The sequence below is a fragment of the Somniosus microcephalus genome, chromosome 4, assembly GCF_052327205.1.
Source record: "Somniosus microcephalus isolate GS21.2 chromosome 4, FLI_Smic_1.0, whole genome shotgun sequence".
NCBI classification, from domain to species: domain Eukaryota; kingdom Metazoa; phylum Chordata; class Chondrichthyes; order Squaliformes; family Somniosidae; genus Somniosus; species Somniosus microcephalus.
Window position 1 is genome coordinate 33,846,719 of NC_140990.1, and position 21,969 is coordinate 33,868,687.

Sequence of the window (21,969 nt, forward strand, 5' to 3'; positions counted from 1 at the left end):
CACGGCGCATGCGCTGTACTGTGGGTGGGGCTTCAGGGTCTCTGTCAGTTTGATTGGACCACATGTTTCTCCCATATTAGTGACCCCTGAATTGGGCTAATTCTTGATTTTTTTTAAATAATTTTTTTTAAATTTAAGATTGAACATTTTATTTACAGTTAATGACATTACAGAGCTCAGGTCTCGGCTCTTTGCACAAAGTCACAAGCCATCATTCCCTGCAAGGCAGGGGTCCCAGTCTCTTTAAGTTGGTGATGTGATCTCCAAGCTTCTTGATCATCTTCACTTGTTCATCCAGATAGTGGGTCTCCAGGAATTCACACAGATGAGGGTCGGCGCTCCCAGTGGAGAGTTTGTGCAGATCCGGCAGACTCTGGTTGACATTCTTCTCCATCCACAGAGCTCTCTGCATCGCCGAGCGGAGCCTCCCGCTCTCCCGAGTCTCACCTTTGGGGGAGCAAGAGAGGAAAGAATGTTCCATAGAAACTAGACTTGTCTGTTCTGAATTTCTATCCTGTACTTAGTGATGATTTTGTAAATTCCTTTTACAGGGTATTAGAAGGGGAAAATATGCAAATGAGAAACTCAAACCAAACATCATGTGAAGAGCTGACATTGACTCGATTCATCAGGACCTGAATATCATTGCGCTTTGAATGTGAAAGGAGAAATGTTTGCTCTGTCAGTGGGAAAAGATTTCAAACATCGTTGTGACTGGAAAAGCACCGAGACACACACACCCGAGTGAGAGTGTTCCAGTGCACTGACTGTGGAAAGAGCTTTAACCAGTTGATGCGCTATCGATTCTAATAAAAGGCCGAGTAGAGTTCAGAACAACAGGCTTTTATTAACTACTGAATGCAACTACAAACAGATCAGGACTATGCCTCTAGTGGACGACCGAATGGCAGAGAGCTGCCGTGCAGCCGTCCTTATACCAGGTAGCCAAGGGCGGAGTCAGCTGAGGCATAGTCAGGTATAACAGTGAAACAAGAGTGAACGACAACAACAACAACAATAATGAACACAGTGAACGACAGTGGTTTACCACATTCACCCCTCGTTTAAAATTACGTCCGGCGGGGTGAAGTGTATCAAAAGTTCGAGTAGGTGAGTCTGTCGGGCGGCCTCGTTTGCCGTCGAGATCTTCGTGGCGACGGTTGAGATGGTACAGCTTCCAACGACGCGTCTTGAACGGGATCGAGCACCGGCGTATCGTCCCCTTTGGTGTTGGGTGGGCGAGTGGACTCCGGCGGGTCCTGGGGTCGCGGCATGCCATCTACTGGGGTGGAATGGACAGGGGTGAGAATTGGGTCTACTGAATTTTGGGCCATGTCGAAGGGGGTCGTGGTGGAGGGCAATGGTGATGGGTCAGTGGACCCCGAGGGTGCCAGATCTCTAATGGAGACTGTATCCTCCCGCCCGTCCGAATATGCCACGTAGGCGTACTTGGGGTTGGCATGGAGGAGGTGAACCTTCTCTACCAGGGGAGCCGTTTTGTGGGACCTTACATGCTTCCTCAGCAGGACAGGCCCTGGGGACGTCAGCCAGTGTGGTAGTGAGGTACCGGATGTGGACCTCTGGGGAAAAATGAACTTTCGCTCATGGGGGGTGGCATTGGTGGCAGTACACAGCAGTGACCGGATGGAGTGGAGCGCATCAGGTAGGACATCCTGCCAACGGGAGGTCGGAAGGCCCCTAGTTTTCAAGGCTAGGAGGGCCGCCTTCCAGACCGTCGCGTTCTCTTTTTCAACCTGTCCGTTCCCCCGGGGGTTGTAGCTGGTGGTCCGGCTTGAGGCAATACCTCTCATGAGCAGGTACTGACGGAGTTCGTCGCTCATGAAGGACGAGCCCCGGTCGCTATGAATATAGCTGGGAAAACCGAACAAAGCAAAGAGGTTGTGCAGGCATTTAATGACCGTAGCAGGGGATGGCGAAAGGGAAACGGGAGTACTCATCAACTATGTTGAGAAAGTACACATTACGGTCAGAGGAGGGGAGGGGCCCTTTAAAGTCGACACTCAGGCACTCAAAGGGGCGGGTGGCCTTGATCAGGTTTGCTCTGTCAGGCATATAGAAGCGCGGCTTGCACTCTGCACAGACTGGGCAGCTCCTGGTCATGGTCCTGACCTCCTCGATGGAGTAAGGCAGGTTGCGGGCCTTGATGAAGTGGAAGAACCTGGTGACCCCCGGGTGGCAGAGGTTGTTGTGGAGGCCCCGTAGTCTATCGATCTGCGCGTTGGCGCATGTGCCTCGCGATAGAGCATCTGAGGGTTCGTTGAGTTTCCCGGGCCGGTACAAGATCTCGTAATTGTAGGTGGAAAGTTCAATTCTCCACCTCAAAATCTTGTCATTTTTGATTTTGCCCCTCTGCTTATTATTGAACATAAAAGCAACTGAACGCTGGTCAGTAAGCAGGGTAAATCGTTTTCCAGCCAGGTAGTGCCGCCAGTGGCGCACCGCCTCCACAATGGCCTGGGCCTCCTTTTCCACAGAGGAGTGTCTGAGTTCGGAGCACTGGAGGGTTCGTGAAAAGAAGGCCACGGGTCTTCCCGCCTGGTTAAGGGTAGCGGCCAGGGCAAAGTCGGATGCATCGCTCTCCACCTGGAAGGGGATGGACTCGTCCACCGAGTGCATGGTGGCCTTGGCAATGTCATCTTTTATACGGTGAAAGGCTGAGCGGGCCTCCGCTGTCAGGGGAAAGGAAGTGGACTTGATAAGTGGACGGGCTTTGTCCGCATAATGAGGGACCCACTGGGCGTAATAGGAAAAGAATCCCAGGCACCTTTTGAGGGCCTTGAGACAGTGGGGCAGGGGAAGTTCCATCAGGGGGCGCATCCGGTTAGGGTCAGGGCCGATGACTCCGTGTTCCACCACACAGCCAAGGATAGCGAGGCGGGTTGTGCGGAATATGCACTTTTCCTTGTTGTACGTGAGGTTTAGGAGTTGGGCCGTGCGAAGGAACTTATCAAGGTTGGCGTCATGGTCCTGCAGGTCATGGCCGCAGATGGTCACGTTGTCCAGGTAGGGAAATGTGGCCTGTAACGCATTCTCATCGACCATCCGGTCCACCTCCCTCTGGAAGACGGAGACACCATTGGTGACGCCGAAAGGAACCCTGAGGAAGTGAAAAAGACGGCCGTTTGCCTCGAAAGCTGTGTACTGGCGGTCCTCAGGGCGGATAGGGATTTGGTGGTATGCTGCCTTGAGGTCAATGGTCGAGAAAACGCGATATTGCGCTATCTTATTAACCATGTCGGCTATGCGGGGGAGAGGGTATGCGTCCAACTGGGTGTACTTGTTGATTGTCTGGCTGTAGTCGATGACCAGGCGCTGCTTGTTGCCGGTCTTAACGACTACCACCTGAGCTCTCCAGGGGCTGGTACTACCCTCAATAACCCCCTCCTTCAGGAGCCGCGTCACCTCAGATCTTATAAAGGATCTGTCCCCGGTGCTGTATCACCTGCTCTTTGTGGCGATAGGCTTGCAGTCGCGGGTGAGGTTAGCGAACGGGGGGGGGTGGTGATTTTGAGGGTGGAGAGACTACAGGTGGGGTGCGGTGGGCAATTTAAAAACTGCTGGTTGCAGACAGTGAGTGGGGGAAAAGGTCAACCGTATGTCAAGGTGACACTCTTAAAGTGACAATGAAAGTCCAACCCCAGCAGAACGGCAGCGCAGAGATGTGGCAGGACGAAGAGCTTTACATTTTTATAAACGGAGCCCCTCACCGAAAGGGTCACTACGCAGTAGCCGCCGACGTCTGCTGAGTGAGATTTTGAGGCCATGGAGATCCGATGGTGCGCTGGCAGGACCGAGAGGGAATAATGCTGTACCGTATCAGGGTGTATGAAGCTCTCCGTGCTCCCGGAATCAAAAGGCAAGTTGTGGCGCGGCCATTTACCTGGATGTCCATCGTGGACCTGGCTAGCTGATGGGGTCTGGATTGATCCAGCGTAATGGAGGCCGCTGTGGAGTCGGGAGTGTCACTGTAAAACCCCGGTGAGGCAGTGGGTGAGTCGGGGGCCCGTTGGCAAAATGGCGGACAAAATGGCGGCGTCGGAGATGAAGGACAAAATGGCGGCGCCCATGATGATCCCGATCCCCACGAGGCTGGAGGAAGGCAAGATGGCCGCTCCCACGAATCGCAAGCGGCGCTGCTGAAGGTAGGGGTCTTCTGACTTCTGCAGACGCCAGCGTAGTGTCCCTTCTTACCGCAGGCAGAGCAGACAGCGTTTTTCGCCGGGCAGCGCGCCCTGGGGTGTTTGGTTTGGCCACAGAAATAACATTTCTGGCTCGGGCGGGACATCGCTGCAGCAGTTGGGGCCGGGGCCCAGAGCGGCACCACGTCCCAAGATGGCGGCGGCCGCGACATCCACGAGGCGGCCGCGCGGTCCGGGGAGTAGGCCTCCATGTTCCGATGGGCTACGTCCAATGAAAGGGTGAGTGAAATCGCCTTCTTCAGGTCGAGCTCACTACTTTCCAGCAGTCGCTGCCGTGTGTGAGTGGACCTGAGGCCCGCAACGAGGGTGTTCCGGATGAGCTCCTCCGTATGTTCCATGGCTGATACTTGCTTGCATTCGCAGGCTCGGCTGAGTTCCTTCAGCGCCCGTATGTATGCTTCTGTGGGTTCCCCGGGCTGTTGTTTGCGGGACCCCAGGAGATGTCTTGCGTAAACATAGTTGACCGGGCGTGCATATTGTTCCTTTAAAATGTCGATAGCCCCCTGGTAGCTCGTAGCGTCCCGGATAATTGCAAAAGCTCGGTGGTTTACTTTCGAATTCAGCACCCTGAGCTTGTCGGTGTCGGTGGCGACGGTCTCGCCGGATGCAGCCAGAAAAGACTCAAAGCAGTTCAACCAGTGTGAGAACTTAGCAGGCGAGCCCGATTCTTGCGGGTCGAGTTCCAGGCACTTGATCTTAAGTATCTGCAGCATCATTATTTTTTTTTTTGTCAGTAGTTAATAAAATTGATGCGCTATCGATTCTAATAAAAGGCCGAGTAGAGTTCAGAACAACAGGCTTTTATTAACTACTGAATGCAACTACAAACAGATCAGGACTATGCCTCTAGTGGACGACCGAATGGCAGAGAGCTGCCGTGCAGCCGTCCTTATACCAGGTAGCCAAGGGCGGAGTCAGCTGAGGCATAGTCAGGTATAACAGTGAAACAAGAGTGAACGACAACAACAACAACAACAACAATAATGAACACAGTGAACGACAGTGGTTTACCACACCAGTTACACAGCCTGAAAATATATCGCACCGTTCACAGCGGGGAGAAACCGTACACGTGTTATGTGTGTGGACGAGGCTTCAACTGATCATCCAACCTGGAGAGACACAAGGACACCTGCACCATGGAGAAACTATGGAAATGTGGGGACTGTGGGAAGGGAGTCAATTAACTGCCCCAGCTGGAGACCGGGGATACGCTGCTCACCTGCTCTCTATCGGAAGGGATTTACTCAATTGTCTAGCATGCTGACACACCAGCGAGCTCACAATAGGGAGAGGCCGTTCTGCTCCGTGTGTGGGAAGGGATTCACTTGTTCATCCCACCTCACTGCACACCAACTTGATCATGCTGATGAGAGACCTTTTAAATTCTCTGACTGTGGGAACAGCTTTAAAACCTCTGAGGAGCTGAAAAAACACCAACGAGTTCACACTGACGAGAGACCGTTCAGTTGCTCTCACTGTGGGAAGAGGTTCCGGCAGTCATTCCATCTGGCTGAACACCAGCTCCTTCACACTCATGAGAGTCCATTCAGTTGCTCTCACTGTGGGCAGAGGTTCAGCCAGTCATTACAACTCGCTGAACACCAGCGAGCTCACACCAAGGAGAGACCGTTCAACTGCTCTGAGTGTGGGAAGGGATTCACTCGTTTAGCCCACCTTATGTCACATGAGGACATTCACTCTAGGGAATGGCCGTTCTACTGCTCCGTGTGTGGGAAGGGATTCACTCGCTCAGTCCAACTTTTGACACACAAGCAAGTTCACACAGGGGAGAGGCCATTCATCTGTTCAGTGTGTGGGAAGAGATTTACTCGTTCAAGCCACCTTTTGGTGCACAAGCGAGTTCACACCGGGGAGAGGTTGTTCACCTGCTCTGTCTGTGGGAAGAGTTTCCCTCATTCATCCCACCTTTTGATGCACCAGCGAATTCACACTGGGGAGAGGCCGTTTACCTGCTCCGAGTGTGGGAAAGCATTCACTGAGTCAGCCCACCTCACTACGCACCAGCGAGTTCATACTGGGGAAGGGCCATTCACCTGCTCAGAGTGTGGGAAGGGATATACTCAGTCATCCGGCCTCACTAAACACCAGCGAGTTCACACTGGGGAGCGGCCGTTCACCTGCTCTGTGTGTGGGAAGAGTTTCCTTTCTTCATCCCAACTTTTGATACACTAGCAAGTTCACACCGGTGAGAGGCCGTTCACCTGCTCCGTGTGTGGGAAGAGATTCGCTCTGTCATCCACCCTGCTGAGACACCAGCAAGTTCACTCTGATAAGAGACCTTTTAAATGTTCTGACTGTGAGAAGACCTTTAAAAGCAGCAACGATCTGCTGACACACCAACGCACTCACACTGCGCAGAATCCGTTCACCTGCTCCGTTTGTGGGAAGGGATTCCCTGATTCATCCCACCTACTGGGACACCAGCGAGTTCACACTGGGGCGAGGCCATTCACCTGCTCCGTGTGTCAGAAGAGATTCAGTGATTTAGCCAACCTAAAGAGCCACCAGCGAGTTCACACTGGGGAGAGGCTGTTCACCTGCTCCGTGTGTCGGAAGAAATTCAGTGAATCATCCTACCTAAAGATACACCAGTGAATTCACACTGGGGAGCGGCCATTCACCTGCTCCTTGTGTGGGAAGGGATTCACTTTTTCATCCAACCTACTGTCACACCAGCGAGTTCACACGTTATTGCCGAAATTGGATTCTGCTGTTACTGCAGCTGTTAATGACATCCAGGACTGAACCATGTTCATTCTGACAGTTGGGGTTTGTTTCTGTTGATGTTAATAACCCCAATAACTGGGCTGGATATTAATATTCTGGATCAGTGCCAAATAAATTGGTATTGTTTCAAACACACAGTGTGTCGAGTATTTGTTTCCTCCAAGATAACAGGTTAATTGATATCCTGTTACTGACTGTTCAATTTTTGGGCCTTTTCTCCTGTCTAAATATAGATCTTTTCAGTTCTCTTACCTTCGTTTACTCCCATGGACAAATCCCAGCTCCCCATACCTTCCAGAGTGCCTCTCCCAGACTTGGTATCCAGGGAAGGTATCGGAAACACACCCAGGATCACTGAACACAAACCCAGTCTGTTAATCACTTTCAGCTACTGGACTTAGCATGTGCCCCACAGCATCTCTCTCACCTTCGATGTGTAAATAGACCATCATGCCTCAGAACCTGGTTTTAAATTTAAATACACTCAGCAACTGTATTGAACAAGAGATGAACAAGTAAACAGATCACAGCCCAATCCTCCAGCTCTATATTGTAGGCCAATGAGACTCTGTTAAGGTGCCATGTGCTGCTGGACCACTCTGCGTTTTGCCTGTAATGGAAAATAACTGGAGATTTGTCCCAGTGTAATCTTTGCTGTCATGAAATGAGTGTGTCTTTGAATGAGCCTTACGTTCTTACTCATGTCGGCTGCAATTGTGTAGAAAGGGGATGTGCAAAGAGATGGTCTGTGTATGGAGATGTGAAAGAAGGAAACGGTGTGTGTGTGTGATAGAGACACAGCCTTGTGGTTACAGTCAGAACAATGCACAGATATCCTTGTGGTTATGGTTTGGGCAGGGCCAGGTCAATAATGTAGTAAACACGTTAAATATAAAGGTCACCAGTGCAGTCGCAGCTTGTTAGAACAGATCTGGGGAGAAGAGAGCTCTGAATCCACTGTATTATCCCTGTTCTCCGGATTGGGTAACTATACTCTCTGTATTTTTGCAGTGCTGTTAATAAAGTCAGTGAAAGACAATCTGTTGTTGTGAGCTTGATTATCTGGTGTCTGAAATCACAAGACTCAATATTTAGAGTCAACAAGATGAACAAGTAAACACATCATGGCCCAAACCTCCAACTCTATATTCACAGGAGAAAGTCTGTTACCACACTCCTCGAGTGGACAGAATAAAGAAAGCCTCTAGAATCATTGTAAATATCTGTCAAATTCTGACATATCAATTGTCATTGTATGTTCGATAGCAAAATACTGCAGATGTTGGAAATCCGAAATAACAACAGAAAATGCTGGAATAACTCAGCAGGTCAGGCAACATCCGTGGAGAGAAATTTGAGTTGACGTTTCGGGTCAAACCCTTCTTCAAAACTGGAAAGAAAAGAAAATAGATCGAAGGCAGGGCTGCGATCGAACAAAAGAATTAAAAGAAACAAAAGAAGTAAAAAAGACAATAAAAGGTATTCGAAGCTAGACGAGATGGTAATAGGCTGAGATTAGGTGTGAAGTGTACTGGCAGGGCAAGAGATAGCTGCCAGGTGTGAGAGAGAAACAAAAGGAAAGGGGGGGGGAAAGGAGTGGAAAAATTACAGGAAAAAATGTAATGGGGGCCGAGGTTATGATCTGAAATTGTTGAACTCGATATTGAGTCCGGAAGGCTGCAGAGAGACTAATCGGAAGATGAGGTGCTGTTCCTCGAGTTTACGTTGAGCTTCCGTGGAACAATACAAGAGGCCAAGGACGGTGAGGTCCGAGTGGGAATGGAGCAGTGAATTAAAATGACAGGCGACCGGAAGTTCGGGGTCACCCTTACGGACTGAATGGAGGTGTTCTACAAAGCGGTCATCCAATCTGCGTTTGGTCTACCCAATGTAGAGGAGACCGCATCGTGAGCAGCGAATACAGTATACTAGATTGCGAGAAGTACAAGTAAATCGCTGTTTCACCTGGAAGGGATGTTTGGGGCCCTGGACAGTGGGAAGGGGGGAGGTATAGGGGCAGGTGTTACATCTCCTCCGCTTGCACGGGAAGGTGCCAGGCAAAGGGGAAGGGCTGTTAGGGGTGATAGAGGAGTGGACTAGGGTGTCTCGGAGGGAGCGGTCCCTACAGAATGCTGAACGGGGAGGGGAGGGGAAGATACGTTTGGTGGTGGGATCACTTTGGAGGTAGCGGAAATGCCGGAGGATGATCTGTTGAATGTGGAGGCTGGTGGGGTGAAAGTGAGGACAAGGGGAACCCTATCGTGGTTCCGGGAGGGAGGGGCAGGGGTGAGGGCAGAAGTGCGGGAGATAGAACTGACACGGTCGAGGGCAGTGTCAACCATGGTAGAGGGGAATCCTCGGCTGCGGAAAAAGGAAGACATGTCTGAAGCACTGGTGGCATCGTTGGAGCAGATACGGCGGAGATGGAGAAACTGGGAGAATGGAATAGAGTCCTTACAGGAAGCGGGGTGGGAGGAAGTGTAGTCCAGGTAGCTGTGGGAGTCAGTGGGCTTGTAGTGAATATTGGTCGATAACCTATCCCCAGAGATGGAGACGGAGAAGTCGAGGAAGGGAAGGGAAGAGTCAGAGATGGACCATGTGAAGGTGAGGGAAGGGTGGAAATTGGAGGTAAAGTGAATGAAATTGTCAAGTTCGGGGTGAGAGCAGGAAACGGCACCGATACAGTCATCAATGTATCGGAAAAAGAGGTGAGGGAGGGGACCCATGTAGGACTGGAACAAAGAGTGTTCCACATATCCCATGAAAAGGCAGGCACAGCTAGAACCCATGCGGGTACCCATAGCAATACCTTTGATTTCGAGGAAATGAGTGGAGTTAAAGGAGAAGTTGTTCAATGTGAGAACAAGTTCAGCCAGGCGGAGGAGAGTAGTGGTGGATGGGGACTGGTCGGGCCTCTGTTCAAGGAAGAAGCGGAGCGCCCTCAGGCCATCCTGGTGGGGGATGGAGGTGTAGAGGGATTGGACGTCCATAGTGAAAAGGAAGTGGTTGGGGCCAGGAAACTGAAAACTGTTAAAGTGGCAGAGGGTGTCCGAAGAGTCGCGGATGTAGGTGGGAAGAGACTGGACAAGGGGAGAAAAGATAAGAGTTGAGATAGGAAGAGATAAGTTCCGTGGGGTAAGAACAGGCTGAAACGATGAATCTACTAGGGCAGTCCTGCTGGTGGATTTTGGGAAGGAGGTAGAAGCGGGCTGTGTGGGGTTGGAGAACTATGAGGTTGGTGGCCGCGGGGGGAAGATCTCCAGAGGAGTTGAGGTCAGTGATAGTCTTTGAAACGGTGGTTTGATGTTCGGTAGTGGGGTCATGGTCCAGGTGGAGGTAGGAGGAGGTGTCAAGAAAAGCAATGGTCCTTATACCTACCACTGGGAGAGCCCACTGCATACTTCCCTCTAGTCAGAAAAACATCCCTCAGCACTGCTCACTGTCTCCTATCCCTTAGCCAATTAAAAACCCAAATTACCATCAGCCCTTTAATTCCCTGTGCTTCTATTTTCCGAGTAAGTCTTTTGTGTGGTACTTTATGGGAACTAGATGTAATATCTCCAAGTTTGCAGACGACGCAAAGTTGGGTGGGCGTCTGTGCTGTGAGGAGGATGCCGAGAAACTCCAGTATGATTTGGACAGGTTGGGTGATTGGGCAAAAGCATGGCAGATGCAATATAACGTGGATAAATGTGAGGTTATCCACCTTGGTGTTAAAAACAGGAAGGCAGATTATTATCTGAATGTCAATAGATTGGGAGAAGGGGAAGTGCAATGAGACCTGGGTGTCCTTGTGCACCAGTCACTGAAGGTAAGCATGCACGTGCAGCAGGCAGTTAAGAAGGCAAATGGCATGTTGGCCTTTGTAGCAAGAGGGTTTGAGTACAGGAACAAGGGTGTCTTGCTGCAGTTATACAGGGCCTTGGTGAGACCACATCTTGAGAATTGTGTGCAGTTTTGCTCGCCTTCTCTGAGGAAGGATGTTCTTGCCATGGAGGGAGTTCAGCGAAGATTCACCAGGCTGATACCTGGGATGGCAGGAATGACGTATGAGGAGAGATTGGGTCGATTGGGCTTATACTCGCTGGAGTTTAGAAGAATGAGAGGGTATCTCATTGAAACGTATAAAATTCTGACAGGACTGGACAGACTAGATGCAGGAAGGATGTTCCCGATGGTCAGGGAGTCCAGAACCAGGGGTCACAGTCTAAGGAGCCATTTAGGACAGAAAGGAGGAGGAATTTCTTCACCTAGAGAGTGGTGAACCTGTGGAATTCTCTACCACAGAAGTCAGTTGAGGCCAATTCATTAAATATATTCAAGAAGGAGTTGGATATATTTCTTAAGGCAAAAGGGATCAAGGGATATGTGGAGAAAGCAGGGACAGGGTACTGAATGTGGATGATCAGCCATGATCTCATTGAATGGCGGAGAAGGCTCGAGGGGCCGAATGGCCTACTCCTGCTCCTATCTTCTATGTTTCTATGTTTATCAAATGCCTTTAGAAAGTCCATATATACAACATCTGCTACACTACCTTCATCAACCCTCTGTTACTTCATCAAAGAACTCAATCAGGTTAGTCAGACACGATTTACCTTTAACAAATCCACACTGGCTGCCCCTTATTAACCCATGCTTCTCCAAGTGAGAATTAATTTTGTCCTTGACAATGGTCTCCAGTCGTTCACCCACCACTGACATTAGACTGATTGGCCTGTAGTTACCAGGTTTATCCCTCTCCCCTTTTTTAAACAGGGGTGTAACATTTGCAATCCTCCAGTCCTCTGGCACCACTCCCATATATCTGATGGAGATTGAAAGATTGTGGTCAGAGCTTCTGCTATCTCCACCCTAGCTTCCCTCAGCAATCGAGGATGCATCATATCTGGACCGGGTGACTTGTTAACTTTGCATGATGCCAAACTATTTAGCACCTCCTTTCTATCCATTTTTATCCTATTCAATTTCTCTACCCTCTCCTCTACTGTGACATTAACTTCATCCTCTTCTTTTGTGGAGACAGATGCTAAGTACTCATTCAGTACCTCAGCCATACCCTCTGCCTCCGTATGATGAGCTCCTATTTGGTCCCTAATCAGCCCCACCATTCCTTTAACTCTCCTTTTACTTTTCATATGTTTATAGAAGATTTTTGTGTTCTCTTTTATGTTACCCGCTAATCTTTTCTCATATTCTCTCTTTGTCCTTCTTACATCCTGTTTCAATTTCCCCCACACTCTCTGTATTCTGCCTGGTTTTTGACTGTATTCTGTACCTGACATTTGTCATAAACCTCCTTTTTCTGTTTTATTTTAACCTTTATATCCTTTGTCATCCAGGGAGCTCTAGCTTTGGACACTCCATCTTTCCTCCTTATGGGAATATGCTTGCATTGTACCCGAACTATCTCAGCCTTGAAGGCCTGCCATTGGTCATTCACTGTTTTCCTGGACAATCTTTTTTCCAGTCCACCTGTGCTCAATCCCTTCACACATCACTGAAATTGGCTCTCTTCCAGCTGGGTATTTTCACCGTTGATTTTTCTTTGTCCTTTTCCATAACTACTTTAAACCTAATGATATTGTGATCACTGTTAACCAGACCCCTCCTGCCCCAGAACCGATGAGAGACCCTTTAAATGTTCTGACTGTGCAAAGAGGTTTCAGAGTTCATCCAACCTGCTGAGTCACCAGCGAGTTCACACAGATCCTCAAAGAAAGGAAGATGTTTTAGAAAGGCTGGCGACACTAAAAGTTCGCAGCCATCTCAGAGTAGTGACCCTTTAATTACAATCTCACAGAACAAGGAGAATCACTGTCCCTTTAACTACCACAAATCCCTGTGAGGAGGAGAGGGGGAGATACAGTTTGTCTCAGTAACTGTCACAGAACAGAATCAGCGACCCTGTCCCTTTAAGGGCTTGACTCTCCCCCACTCCCTGCTTTTCCTCAAGTGTCTCATGCTTACAATTCTCATCCTTGTTTTCAAATCCCTCCATAGCCTCGCCCCTCCCTATCTCTGTAATCTCCTTCAGTCACACAACCCCCCGAGATGTTTGTGCTGCTCTAATTCTGCCCTCTTGTGCAGCCCCGATTTTAATCGCTCCACCTGTTGCGTTTGCAAAGATAATCCAGAGACCATAAGAAGAGTTCAGTTCATGTTGCTTTTATAATGGCTGCCACACACACACACTTCCAGGCACAAGCAATCGAATACCTATACACAATACAACGATAACAGCACTATCAAACTCCATGTGCTCAGGCCAAGGCAATCGTGTACCTATCACCAATGTCAGACATAACATTTCCTCCCCCCTCACAGAATTTCAAACATGAAATGTAGTGACAAAGTCCTGTTGGTGGCCTAGGTGTACGAACAGGCCGAGGTGTGGACTGGTGAAGAGCAGGCCAAAGTGGGGACTGCTGAGGAGCAGGCTGAGGCACAATATCTGCTTGAGGGTTGGCTGGCTGAGCCACATGTGCATCCCGCCACTCTGGGGGTAAGGCTTGGGGGTTAGGTCCGTATAATCCCGCATCAGGGGGTGCTGGCACCTTCCAAAGGTGGCTGGCATGCCACCGAGAGCCGTCAGTGAGGCAGAAAGTGGCTGGTCCAAGTTGCCGGCTGATTTGGAGAGGGGAGGACCAGAATGACGCCATCTTATTATTGCGGTGTGGCCTGCGGATTCTGACCCAATCGGAGACTGAGATGTTGGGCACCTTGGCCCTCTTCGACTGGTCGAAGCAGAGTTTCATCTTCTCCTGCTGTCTAGCAACTGTGGCTTGAGCCTGTGGAGCAGGGCTCTGAGCTAGCGAGGGGCAGAGCCTGCCAAGGGGCAGCATGAGCTCATGGCCAAGCATGAGGGATGCCGGTGAGACCCCTGTAGTGGAATGCTGTGAGGCTCTGTAGTGCAGCAGTGTGTGGAGGAGGGCCTTCTCAAACACACACCCCTGGGATAGGTATGCTCTGAGGCCATTTTTCAGTGTCTGGTTAAAACGCTCCACCCCCCCATATGACTCGGGGTGGTAGTACGCTGTGCGACTGTGATGGATGCCCTTGCTCTCAAGGTAAGAGGAGAGTTCCGAAGAGACCATTTGGGGGCCATTGTCTGTGGTGATGGCCTTTGGATGCCCCCAGCAGGAGCAGAGGGACTCAGGATATCAATGATGACCCGAGAGGTGACGGATCCCACGGCAGTGACCTCTGGCCATTTTGAGTGCAGGTCATTGGTCACCACTAGGAACCGTTGATGGTGGGGGACACCATGGATCTCCCCGCAGACGTCCAGCTGCAGGTGCTCCCAGGGCTGAGAGGGCCAGGCAAGGGGTTGCAGGGGTGGGGGAGCTTGGTGGCCAGTCTTGCCACTTACAAGGCAGGCTGCACAGTCCTTGACCAGGGCCTCGATTTCCCTGTTGATACCCGGCCACCACACTAGGTCTTGGCATCATTGTTTGAGCTTCACTATGCCCAAGTGGCCCTCATGCGCCATGGATAAAACACGCGCACGAAGGGCACTTGGGACCACAGTGCAGAGCCCACGTGCAAAACAGGAGTCATTCCAGCAGGAGAGCTCCTCTTTAACTCTGGAGTAGGCAGACAGTTCCTCAGGCACCTTGCGAGGCCAGCCATCTCTGATGAAGGTGCACAGCTGGGAGAGGGCCGGATCCTGTTCAGAGGCCTCTTTGAACTCCTGGAGAGAGACTGTGGTTTGGAGAGGCGTGTGCAGCATCTGGACGATATCCTGTTCCACATGTTCAGACCCAACGAGTGGGGCTGGGGCAGAGACAGTGCGGGAGAGCAGATCTGCAACAACATTGTCACGCCCTGGTGTGAACTGGAGACTGAAATTGTATTGGCGGAGGCGGTCAGACCAGCGGTGTAGATGCAGTGGTCTGTGGCCCGTGCCGGATGTCGACAGCAGGGCAGCGAGAGCCTGGTGACCGGTTTGCAGGATGAAGGCATGGCCATACGTGTACAGGTGCCACCGCTCACGTGCCCAGACGCATGCCAGTGCCTCATGCTTGCCTACTGAGTACTTCTGTTCAGTGGGGCTAAGGGCTCGGGAGGCAAAGGCGATTGGTTTCTCCACTCCATTCTGTATCTGCGATAACACCACCCCCACAGCTGCAGCGGACGCGTCGCAGGTGACAAGGGTGGGGCTGGTGATGTCTAAGTGAGCCAACACTGGAGGCAACGTGAGCTGCGATTTGAGGAGGCGAACAGCTTCCGTACAGGCTTGTGACCACACCCAGGGCTCATCCTTTCGCAGGAGCTGGTGCAGTGGGGCTGTGGCGGCTGAGTACTGGGGCAAAAACTTCAGGTAGTACCCAGTCATGCCAAGGAAGGAGGCAACTTGTGCTGCAGAGCTGGGTTCTGGGATGCTGTGAATGGCATCCACGTTTGGCTGGAGTGGGGATATACTGTCAGCCAACAACCAAAACCCCACAAATTCGATCTCTGAAACAGCAATGGCACACTTTTCGCCATTCAGTGTGAGCTTGTGTTTTGCTAGAGCTGTGAAAACTCTGTGAAGGCGTTCATCATGAGTGGAGGTTGAGGGCCCATGCACGACGATGTCATCCAGGTAGATGGCCACCCCAAGAATGCCCACGAGCACAAAGGACATCACCTTTTGGAAGCAGCTGGGTGCAGAGCTAAGTCCAAATGGCATCCTGGTGTACCGAAAGACGCCAACACGTGTCACAAAAGCAGTGAGGCCCCGGCTGCTGGGGTGGAGGGGAACCTGTAGATAGCCCTGTTGAAGGTCCAGTTTCGAGAACAGGATGGAACCATAGAACTGCGCTGTGAGTTCCTCTGACGTGGGCAGTCAGGGATTACGGACTTATTCACTGCTCGAAGATCGACACAGACGTGTAGACCACCTGACTTTTTCGTTGCGACCACCAGGTTGGAGACCCATGGGGAGGCATCAACTAGTTCGATGATGCCAGCTTCCAGTAGCTGCTTTAGTTCAGCTGTGACCCCATCACGGAGAGCAAGCAGGATGCGGCGCAGTGGCTGAATGACAGGGGTAACGGTGGAGTCAACCATGGGCTGGTGGGTGAAGGCAGTCAGGCAGCCCAGACCCTCGAAGAGTGCTGGCCATGTTTGGTGCCATGGTGAGGTGACGTGCGGAATCGCAGACCCAAGAGAGAAAAACCCAGGTCAGTGAAAAGATCCAGTCCCATTAGGTTAGTTCCTTGGCACGCCACATGAAAACAAAAATCTGGCAAAACTTTTGTTCCAAAGCATACAGTGAGGTTAACTGAGCCCACTAGTCCAATTTTCGAATTACCATACCCGCAAAGGGTAGTGGAGGGTGCAGAGAGTGGCAGGGAGCTGAAAAAGCATTTGAATGTGTCCACATTCAGCAGTGAGACGCTGGCACCGGTATCCAACAACAGCGGGATGCACACATCATTCAGGTTAATTGTGCATGACTTGAAAGCCACTACTGGCCCAGAGCTCACGTTGTGAATTATCGTGCTTGAGGACTGAGAGTGTTCATTTGTAGCAACCGGGGCAGAGCAGCAGACATTGGCAAAGTGATTTTGTTTTCCACAATTGCGACAGGCTTGGCCGCGCGCAGAGCAATTCTGCGCTCTGGTAGCATGTGAATGAAATCCGCAGTTTCCACACTGTTGCCGCGGTAGCGCACGTTGCTGCCATCGCACGAGCATTACCGTGTCAGAGCTGTTGGGGCCGAGGGCGCTGTCACTGGGTGTGTGTGCTAGTTTCGCTGCACATTCGGCTGCAGACTCCACTTGAAAGGCAATGTTGACTGCCTGTGACATTGACAGATCGTCGGACTCGAGTAACAGTCTTTCACGCACTCTCACGTTGTTTGTGTGCTCTATTAGTTGATCACGCACCATCTCATCTTGTAGTGCACCGAACTTGCACGAGCTAGCTAACCCCCTCAAATTAGCCACGAATTGATGCACCGACTCGCCGAGGAGTTGGTGACGCTGTCTAAAAATGAATCGCCGCAGGAGGGCACTTCGTGGGGCAGAGAAGTGTGTGCTTAACAGAGCCACAGCCTCATCATATGTTTGGATTGAGTCTGCTGTGCATAATGTCCCAAGAACACGCTGGCCCTCCGCTCCCAAGAAATGGGATAACAGTGCCTTTTTCCGAGCCATACTCACAGTTTCTAGTCCAAGAGCAATGAGGTAAGTTTCAAAGGACTGTAACCAGCGAACCCATGGGATCGGGGGCTCACCTGGTAGTGCAAGGAAGGGAGGAGGTGGTGGAAGAGAGATTTCAGCCATCCTTGTCGCCAAATGTTGCATTTGCAAAGATAATCCAGAGACCGTAAGCAGAGTTCAGTTCATGTTGCTTTTATAATGGCTGCCACACACACACACTTCCAGGCACAAGCAATCGAATACCTATACACAATACAATGATAACAGCACTATCAAACTCCATGTGCTCAGGCCAAGGCAATCGAGTGCCTATCACCAATGTCAGACATAACACCACCATTGGCAGCCGTGCCTTCAGCTGCCTGGGCCCTAAGCTCTGGAATTCCTTCCCTAAACCTCTCCATCTCTCTCCTTCTTTAAGATGTCCTTAAAACCGACCTCTTTGACCTTTTCTAACGATCCTGTGAAGAGACTTGGGACGTTTTACTACATTAAAGGCGCTTTATAAATACAAGTGGTTGTTGTTGTTTCCTGAAACTAATAATAAATTCCCCAGAGGGAAAAAGACTTGTATTTTTACTCCCAAATATTAGAAAGTTTGTTCGACAGAAGCACGAGGTTTATCTGTTTTTATTCATGAATTTAAAAAGTCTCTATTAAAACCTGAGCCAGTGTGTTGTGAGACAAAGAGCCTTGTGTCCAATAAGGGGAATAAAGGTCCACAGTCTCCCCTGGTGTAAGATTCACAAAATATGAATATTGTCCTATGGGGGTCTATTGGCAGAAGAGGCCTTGATTTTAAAGACTGTTTTAAAAGAAGCCCAGAAAAAGGGGCATACAAAATGGCCTCCAGACCCCGTGACCAGCTTTTTGGGACACTTTAAAATGGTTCCTGCAGTCCCCAGACAGCTTTTGTGGATTCAGCCCACAGTAAGTTCTGGAAGCCGTTTCGGAGACAACGAAACCAGACAGAACCACATACATATAGATTGGATGCAGATCCAGTCAGATCGGCCTGTAGATAAAGGGCATCTATATGTTTACCCAGACAAAGGAAAACAATTTCAAATTCATAGGGGGAACATCAAGAACCATTAAAGACATCAAGAACACATTAAAAACAATACAGGGTCATTCCAGACCAGAGATGGCCGTTACCGGCCATCCCAAAGTAGTTTAAAACATAATAACTACCCCGCTGTGCTACAAGCCCGCCAAAAGTTAAACAAAGACTAACCTTGATTTGGCGGGAGATAAAGGCCTCTTTTGAGAAGTATATCTGGGGAACCCGGGGTAGCGATCGAGGTGTTCACAGGATCTGGCGCTTCAGCTGGGCTTCTACACCTTTACATCGCCAGCCATCGAAAGACGCAGCCCTGTTTGGTGCAGAGTTCGAGTGGAGATGACGGAGGATCGAGGTTCGAGAAGGGAGATCAAGTCAGCATCTAGCCCCGGGGTAACTGTCAGGAGATCATTGACCAACCCCGGGACACTGACGAGACAGGAAGAGACCTATATGAAAATGGTCAAACAGTCGGTCTCTCCCCACACCGACGACCAGGCCTGCTGACATCCAGCCTGTCCGTGATCTTCACCTCGAGGGAGGAGAAGGTGTGTCGCAGCCCGCTACGTTCCGCTGACCACGTGGAGACAGGATGCCTGCAAGGATCAAAACGCAGACCTGTTTCAAAACTCTGCACTTTCCAACTGGATTGGTGAGCATGTTTCTGGCCCCTCATAATCTGATCTAGCTAGGCTTAGGGGGTGGGCATTTTGGGTATAATTAACAATGAGTTGTTGTCCCTCGATGTTCCGTGTGTTTCCCCATTTCATGATGACTTTTGTAAAGTATATTATGCCTGTATATATCTTAGCCAGTACTGTATTATGATTTGTTTTTCCCTCCCATGTACCTTATTGGCTTGCAGTTTGATTTGTTCCTTTATGCAATAAAGTTTCATTTAGTTTTTTCTTTAAACCTGGTCTATAGAGTTTTCCTCTGCATTGCAGTTCCTGCCTCAATGTCCAGTGTCTAGAACCTAAGGGGCGAGTGGGTCGAACCACTCAAGGTTTTACTGTGCAAAAGAGAGGGAGGCCTCTGGAGAGAGAGAGATCTCTGCGATCTAAGAAAACCCCTTACACTGGCCCCGGGCCCTGAACAAGGCCCTGGAGAACCTCGCTGCCCTGCAGATCAGACAATCAGCCGGCGCTAGTCCCGCCCCTCGGGCTCCCTGATTGGTTGGAGGACCAGCCGCCGGCTCGGTCCTCCAGCCCCGCCCCCTCTTCCTATTGGTCCGGAGCTCCCGTCAATCACATGGCAGTGTGAGCTGAGCATGTGCGGGAGTGACCAGACAGGAGAAACCACAACTGGATCGACACAGCAGAGCCGCCAATCCAGAGCCGGCTTGTATCAGGGCGGGCGCTGGATGCGGAAGTCGGTCCCTGGCCGCCTGTGTAGGTCTTTTTGTTGCTTCAGTTTGAGCTGGAGTGGAGATGGAGGAGAAGCTGCTGGGTTTAACCCCCAGTACTTCTGAGCCCAGGAGGACCCAACAATTTCCAATGTGGGACTGTCAAGGGAGGTGGATTCTGGGGGAGATTAGGTTGTTAAACAGACACTGTCCCTACAATGTAAAAGAGTATTGTTTTAGGAACAAGTATTTCTGTAAAGGCTTTTAATCTATTTTACATACACAGATTTTTTATTCATTCTTGGGGTGTGGGTGTCGCTAGCAAGGCCATCATGTCCAAGGCAGGATGGTTTGTGACTTGGGGAACTTGGAGGTGATGGTGTTCCCATGCACCTTCTGCCTTTGCCCTTCTAGGTGGTGGAGGTCTGGGGTTTGGGAGGTTCTGTCAAAGTGCGAGTCAAGTTGCAGATGTATAAAGTGACTCTCCATCACCCCTCCCCCTGACGCCCCTCTCTCCTCACATAGAGGCCAGAGTCGTGTGCAGGCCCAGACCGGGTGGCAGGTTCCAGTGAACTAGTGAACCAGTGGGATTTTACGACAATCCGGCAGCTTTCATGGTCACTTTTTTCTGGTGCCAGCCCCACAAATTACCAGAGTCATTAAGCTCAATTTCACAATCTGTCTCTTTTTGTGGGTTCTCTCTTACATTCCCTTTTTCCTGTTTTAAATTCATTTTACAGGGTATTAGAAAGGGAGGATTTGCAGACAGGAAACTCAAACAAAACACCGCATCAAGATCTGACCGAGTCACTCGATTCATCAGGACCTGAATGTCATCAGCCTTTGAATATGGAAGCAAAAAGCACCGTTCACAGTGGGGAGAAACCGTACACGTGTTCTGTGTGTGGACGAGGCTTCAACCGATCCTCTGGCCTAAGAACACACAAGCGCTGTCACACTGGGGAGAGGCCGTTCACCTGCTCTTAGTGTGGGAAGGGATTCACTAATTCATCCCACCTACTGAGACACCGGCGAGTTCACATTGGGGAGAGATTGTTCACCTGTTCCATGTGTGGGAAGGGATTCATTCAGTCATCCAACCTGTTGAGACACCAGCAAATTCACACTGGGGAGAGGCCATTCACCTGCTCTGTGTGTGGGAAGGGATTCAATCAGTTATCCAACCTGCTTAATCACCAGCGAGTTCACACTGATAAGAGACCTTTTAAGTGCCTGGACTGTGGGAAGTGCTATAAAAGTTCCGAGGAACTGACATGCCATCAACGTGTTCACACTGGGGAGAGGCCGTTCAGCTGCTCTCACTGTGGGACTGGGTTCAGGGGGTCATCTGAACTCACTGTACACCAGTGAGTTCACACTGGAGAGAGACAATTCACCTGCTCCGTGTGTGTCTCAGTCATCCACCCTGCTGAAACACCAGCGAGTTCACACTGTGGAGAGGCCATTCACCTGCTTCGAGTGTGGGACAGGATTCATTCAGTCATCTGACCTTCAGACACACCAGTGAGTTCACACTGGGGAGAGACCATTCACCTGCTTTGAGTGTGGGGCGTGTTTCACTCGTTCATCCCACCTGCTGTCACACCAACTTGATCACACTGATAAGAGACCTTTTAAATGTTCTGACTGTGAGAAGAGATTTAAAAGCAAAATGCATCTACTGAGACACCAGAGAGTTCACACTGGGGAGAGACCGTTCACCTGCCCTGAGTGTGGGAAGGGATTCACTCAGTCATCCACCCTACTGAATCACCAGCAAGTTCACACTGGGGAGAGACCTTTTAAATGCTCGGACTGTGGGAAGTGCTATAAAAGTTCCGGGGAACTGACATGCCATCAATGTGTTCACACTGACGAGAGACCATTCAGGTTCTCTCACTGTGGGACTGGGTTCAGGCGATCATCTGAACTCACTGTCCACCAGCATACTCACACTGGGAAGAGGCCATTCACCTGCTCTGTGTGTGGTAAGGGATTCTCTCAGTCATCCACCCTGCTGACACACCAGCGAGTTCACACCGGGGAGAGGTCATTCAGCTGCTCCATGTGTGGGGAGGGATTCACTCGTTCATCCAACCTGCTGACACACCAGCAAGTTCACAAGCCACTGCAGGGTTTGGATTCTGCTGTTGTTGCTGCTGTTAATCACATCCAGGACTGAACCTTGTTCATTCTGACAGTTGGGGTTTGTTTCTGCTGATGTTAATAACCCCTATAATTGGGCTGGAGTTTGATATTCTGGATATATGTCAAATAAACCAGCTTTATTTTAAACACATTGTTGTAGATTTTCTTCTTTCCCACCTGAGTATTTAGCATCACCTGGCTGGAGCTCAGAAAGGACAATCTGGGGGAGGATCGTACGGCAGGAAAAGAACTTCAGCCTGGACACAGTCCTTCAGGGCCACACTGAGAGGG

General features: G+C 50.3%; 2 protein-coding genes and 2 pseudogenes across 4 annotated transcripts in view; 3 read left to right on the plus strand and 1 right to left on the minus strand.

Moving 5' to 3' along the window:
• LOC147118584 (uncharacterized) overlaps window positions 1-8,010 on the plus strand; it is a 45,532-nt pseudogene extending 37,522 nt beyond the window's left edge. Inside the window, exon 3 of the transcript XR_015077931.1 lies at window positions 5,997-8,010. The product of XR_015077931.1 is annotated as an uncharacterized LOC147118584 (transcript). The remainder of the gene's footprint in view (window positions 1-5,996) is intronic.
• Window positions 1-21,969, minus strand: part of LOC147118585 (uncharacterized) — a 59,145-nt pseudogene that overhangs the window by 14,591 nt on the left and 22,585 nt on the right. The gene's annotated exons all lie outside the window — the stretch shown is intronic.
• On the plus strand, window positions 636-21,144 carry LOC147118586 (uncharacterized). The gene is made up of 2 exons (XM_085984488.1): window positions 636-1,110; window positions 20,271-21,144. Exon 2 carries the CDS (start codon window positions 20,599-20,601, stop codon window positions 20,899-20,901), a length of 303 nt encoding a protein of 100 aa, XP_085840614.1. The 5' UTR covers window positions 636-1,110; window positions 20,271-20,598; the 3' UTR covers window positions 20,902-21,144.
• LOC147118587 (uncharacterized) lies at window positions 21,059-21,752 on the plus strand (the record flags this gene model as incomplete). The annotated part of the gene is made up of 1 exon (XM_085987029.1): window positions 21,059-21,752. A coding segment is annotated over one exon (654 nt), but the record flags the coding sequence as incomplete, so codon positions are not given.

Excerpts from the sequence above, each read along its gene's own strand:
- LOC147118586 (XM_085984488.1), top strand. The coding sequence starts at position 20,599 with ATGTGTGGGAAGGGATTCATTCAGTCATCCAACCTGTTGAGACACCAG.